Source organism: Montipora capricornis, chromosome 12, assembly GCF_036669925.1.
Source record: "Montipora capricornis isolate CH-2021 chromosome 12, ASM3666992v2, whole genome shotgun sequence".
Taxonomy (NCBI): domain Eukaryota; kingdom Metazoa; phylum Cnidaria; class Anthozoa; order Scleractinia; family Acroporidae; genus Montipora; species Montipora capricornis.
The window spans coordinates 10,233,257-10,238,256 of record NC_090894.1 but is presented as its reverse complement, the minus strand read 5'-3'; the positions used below and the strand labels follow the sequence as shown (position 1 = coordinate 10,238,256).

The window sequence follows — 5,000 nt, the reverse complement described above, 5'->3', positions numbered from 1 at the left end:
AAGCAGAAACTCAGTCAACAGAAAGGTCATACTGAGTAGCGGTTAGCGCTAACCGTTGGTTAAGAGTATCAAAACCTTTATGTTTCTATGGTATTTAACGCTTGGTTAGCGATAACCATGCTTCGAACAACCCGGGCCTGATCTATTACACTGACTACAACTGATGTTTCTTTCTTAATGTCCTTATAACATATAAACATTTATTCGCCTTCACTAGCTTGTTTTTTTAAACATGGAAACTGCGCTTACAGTCACTTTGAAAAGTGACACCTAATTAAGATAAGCTATTCATTTAGGGATATCCTTGACTGGTTGCGAAAAAATTCATGAGCGAGTTTCAACATAGACCTTCATCCAACTTTCCTACATTCTTAAATAAATTCCATCTTTTCGTTATTTGGCTGTAAAAAAATTGCAATAATATATTTCTTAAAAACGTCATAAAATATTAAAAAGCTAAAAAAGTTGACCGGGGCGGATCCAGGATTTTTCTTTGGATGGGGTACACCACCAAGGAATGGCGCAGCTGCCTGGTGACGAAAAGAAAGGCTCAGGTCATCTCAGGGGGGGAGGGGGGGGGGATGTGCGCACCTCCTGCACCATCCCCCTTGATCCACCCCTGTTGACGACATTTCGACGTTATCTAATTGTCATTATCAAGTCAAAGATAATAAAGTTTTTTGGTATAATTACCGTCACGGCTATAGGCAACATTAGGCAATCAAAACGTTATTTTATAAAAATAACTTACAAGCAGGTTAGCTAACCAAAAATGTTTAGCACGTATGGAGTCCGCTTGCTCGTTCAAATTAGGTTTGAGTTTTTGTTTTTTAGGTTTAAGCTTGTCTGCTATCAAAACCTACTATGACATTTCCTCAGGATCTTCAAGGCTTGCAATTACCTGTTGTTGCCTTTTGCGGTATTTATACGCAGAAGACATAATCATCTTTGACTTGATAACGACGTTAAGATAACTTGGAAACGCCATCAACTGGCCTTTTTTAGGTTTCTTAGCTTTTTAATGTTTTAAAATGTTTTTAAGAAATATATTATCAAATATTTTTCAAAAAATCATTTCTTCTTTAGTTTTAGTTGTTGCTTGACCCGTGTGATGGAATGGAAGTTTTCCAACCGTTCGTTGGACAGTTATAATTCTTTAAACTGCTGTTGCATTCTACATACAATTGTATTGTGGAAAAGTGCAAAATTAGCTCTTGGGTTTATTTTATAAGCTTTTGGTTTTCGTCTTCTCGACGGGAAAGGTCCGTAGGTTGAGAAGTCCTTTTGTAGCATAACAGCATAAAGGGAATGAAGGCTCCGACCACGGTTATTCCACCAGCTACTTGGAAAGGCACTACATAGGAACCTAGCTTGTCTGCTAACAAACCTAAACGTGGGCAGAAAGACTCACAATAAGGTAAGACTTGATACTAGAAAAAGGCCCTTAGTTTCCTTACGATATAAATCAAGAAAATTGAAATGTAAACTTACTTACCGGCTATTGGAGGACCGCTGACCACAAATAAAGATGCCACCATAGTCATCCAGCCAAGCACAGCGGCGGTTTTAAGCGGGCTGACAGTGAGAGCGAGGCAGTTCATACAAGTAAAGAAGGATCCATCGCTAAGCCCGTATATCATAATGCAGATAATTAGCGACGTGTAAGAAGGATTTACAGTCATAAAGATCGCCGTCAAACCAGCTGCAAATTCCGTGGCTTGGAAAACGTTGAACGGGTCCACTTTTGGGTGGTTGCACAAAAAGCCGGCCAGCAGGCGGCCAGTAGTGGTACACACAGCTCTATATACGAACAGTCTTGCTGCCCTTTCAGAAGAAATTCCTAATTCCTCACAATAGCGAATCTGAAGGAAGATAAGACAATAACAGAAGCTTATCAAGGGAAGCCTCCATATCAACTAATTCCATCAGTCAACCCTTTCCCTAGTAAAATTTATTTTTAGGAACAATTTTTTTCGCGCGAAAAGTATCGTAAATGAAAATGGAAAGTAGAATGGGCTCTCGCACTTTATTAAACAATTTAAACAAGGACACTGCCTATAAAAGGGAAAGCTCCTCCCCCCCACCCCCATTTTGTCACGCAAGTGCCGTTTGCACGACTGTATTCAATATGGCGGCCTAAGTGAGCAAGAAGAAGGGAACTCACTGATATTTGAAAAAGAGGCTGTAATGAAGTGTGAGCGCTTCATTTTCCGTGGAAATTTGTCAATTCTGCTTATAAAAGTAAAAATAACTGCAAGTGCCACTGTTTTTTGTTCCGGATACGATAAATTGAAAATTTTTTTGGTACTCAGAATTTTGGTACTCAGGTCGCTCTTACTTTTAGTCGCTAGCCGTGATCCTTGGCCTACGATGCTGACGGGTCGAGGTCTCGAATGAACTGACTGGCTCCCCCAGTCCAAGGTTCCTTATATAGGCAGTGTCCGTGCTTAAGCAATAGGCCATTTTACAGTTGTTTGCTCAGCGACCAAGCCTATGAATGGCTGCGAGGCTGCCGGTGACCTTGCATTGATACAGACCTCACTGCTTTTATCATGTAAATTGTGTTGTTGTAACGCTAATCAGTCCATATTAACATTACAAAAGCATGAAGGTTTGTATCAAAACAGGATCACCGGCAGCCTCGCTTCCATTGTTAGGCCTGGTAACTTAGCCACAACTGTAAAATGGTCTATTGTCTCCTTACAGCCACATGAAAAATTCAGGCTGCCAGTTGCAGCTACTGAAATTTTGAAGCTAACATACTAGCACGGTTTTGTACCCCACCGGAAGAGAACATTTCGATTTTTGAATGGCTAAAAGGATACGGAAGGAAAAATTGGCATGGAATTTTTTAAAACGTCTCTTTGCAAGACGGGGTTACGTGACCATGTCAATCATAAAAAAATGGTCGTGGTGCAAAGTAGACGCCAGAAATGGAAAGAGCCTGATCAAATTAGAAAGATTGTCAATTTTGAGGCCACTGACACTTAGGTGAGAGATTTTACAGTGACTTTAATGCTTACAAATTAACTGACATTTATATGGAAAACAGCTGCTGGATGGCAAGCTTTGCCGTCCAGCACACAATTCTCTTACATTTTTCAAATCTTTAAAACCTCTCTAAAATCATTGCACTTAAACGTCAGTGGCCTCCACATTGACATTCTGAATAATTTCATCACGCTCTTTCCATTTGTGGTATCTATTTTGTACCACAATCACTTTTTTTTTATGATTGACAAGGTCACGTGACATAGTCACGCAAAAGCCCATTGCTTTTATATCAGAAAACCACGATGTTTTGGTTGAGTCAGTAAATAAAGAATAGTCTGTTATGTACACTTAATGTTACAGCCGTCACCTGTCAGCACAAATGAATGGAGAATTTGTGCAAATGAACAGCAAAAGGTGAAGTTGGCTAGTTGCCAACAGGTGGTAGAATTGAATCCCACTGTGTCGGGCGAAAAGAGGGCGGGCTGTGGAGACTAGAGTTACTTCTTTGTTTGGCAAGCCAATTTTCCGCTTTCTCAAATCTCGTAATACACCTTGTCTACCCCCCCCCCCCCCCCCCCAACAACAACACAAAAAAAACTTTGCAAAGGCATTGTTTTCCATCTCTTTTGAGACATCTTCATGTCCTAGGAGAAGTTACAAACAATAATTATGCAATTTTTTTTTTTTGGGGGGGGGGGGGTAAACAAGATGTATACGGGATTTGAGAGAATAGTGAATTAAATGTCGCTAGTCACTTGAGGGAATAGGTACCACAGTATGTGGTGCCAACCCTCCCTAAACCGTGCTCCAACCAAAGCAGTAATTCTAGAATGTGTCTCTAGCTTATAGCAATGTATTGTAATGTCAATACGAAGTTCATTATTCTCTACTTGCACAAATCCCATAATACACCTCTTTTACCGCCTAACAATTTGCATAGGCATTGTTTTCGATTTCTCTTAGGACATCTTCATGTCCCAGGAGACGGAATTGCAAACAATGATTATGCAAAATTGTTGGGGCTAAAAGAGGTGTATTATGGGATAATGCAGGCCCTTACCAAATGAACCATTACTATAAAATGGCCAAACATTATACAGAACACTGGCAGGAAAAGTGCAATAACAGGAGGCTCTTTCCAAATTGATACATAACACACGCCCTCGATCTTCGAAGTAACACCGTCATGTTTTCTCTCTTCATTGGTGTGTTCCACTTCCGGCTTTTCTTTGCTATTAGTTGTCTCCTGGTCTTCCTCAACATTAGGATCAAAGGATATCGTCAACAAAGACACGAGAAAAATAACTCCCGCCATTATTAGAAACGTCGTCTGCCAGTCGGTGGCCCTTATCATGAGTTCAGCTGTCGGGCTGATAACAATGACTCCAAAGCCAATCCCGGCATTTATTATTCCAACGGCAATAGACTGTCTCTTACTAAAATACCGATTGAGCACAATTAAGCCAGCCGAATAAGTACAACTACAACCAAGGCCGACGAAAACGCTGTAGGTGAGGAAAAGAAACGATATATCCTTGACAAAGGAGCTGACTACCAAGCCTATCGCACAGACCGCTCCTCCGATCAAAGCGGTCACTCGACAACCAAGCCACGTGACCAAAGATGTTGTGAAAAGACCTGCAAAGTACTTCAATGCCATTGCTACAGAACCGATGGCTGCTGAAAATAAATAAAAGAAAGTATTTTTCTACAGTTGCCTTATTTATCTCAGAGGAAATACATGATGCCTAGAGAGTGTTTTCACTCAAGTGATCAGTAACCTAGTTTTTCCGTCGAAACAAAAGAAAATGTTTGCATGATAATAGAGTTCAATTCCCCGAGAATTAGTTGGGTACACCAACATGGCTGCAGTTCCATTGTTTAGGAACACCAACATGGCTGCCGTGACGTCACTTGAAAACACTCAATAGAGCGTTTTCACTCACGTGACCAGCAGCCATATTGGATTAATGAAACAAAAGAAAGTACTTGCATAAAAATAGAGA

At 40.5% G+C, this 5,000-nt stretch overlaps 1 protein-coding gene across 1 annotated transcript in view; it reads right to left on the bottom strand.

Annotated features, from left to right (window-relative positions):
• Positions 1-5,000, bottom strand: part of LOC138027143 (monocarboxylate transporter 10-like) — an 8,776-nt gene that overhangs the window by 1,047 nt on the left and 2,729 nt on the right. Inside the window, exons 2-4 of the mRNA XM_068874656.1 lie at positions 4,055-4,674; positions 1,496-1,862; positions 1-1,387 (exon numbers count right to left, since the gene is read on the bottom strand). The exon at positions 1-1,387 is cut by the window's left edge and continues 1,047 nt beyond it. Coding sequence (XP_068730757.1) covers positions 1,221-1,387; positions 1,496-1,862; positions 4,055-4,674 — 1,154 coding nt within the window. The 3' untranslated portion in view covers positions 1-1,220. The remainder of the gene's footprint in view (positions 1,388-1,495; positions 1,863-4,054; positions 4,675-5,000) is intronic.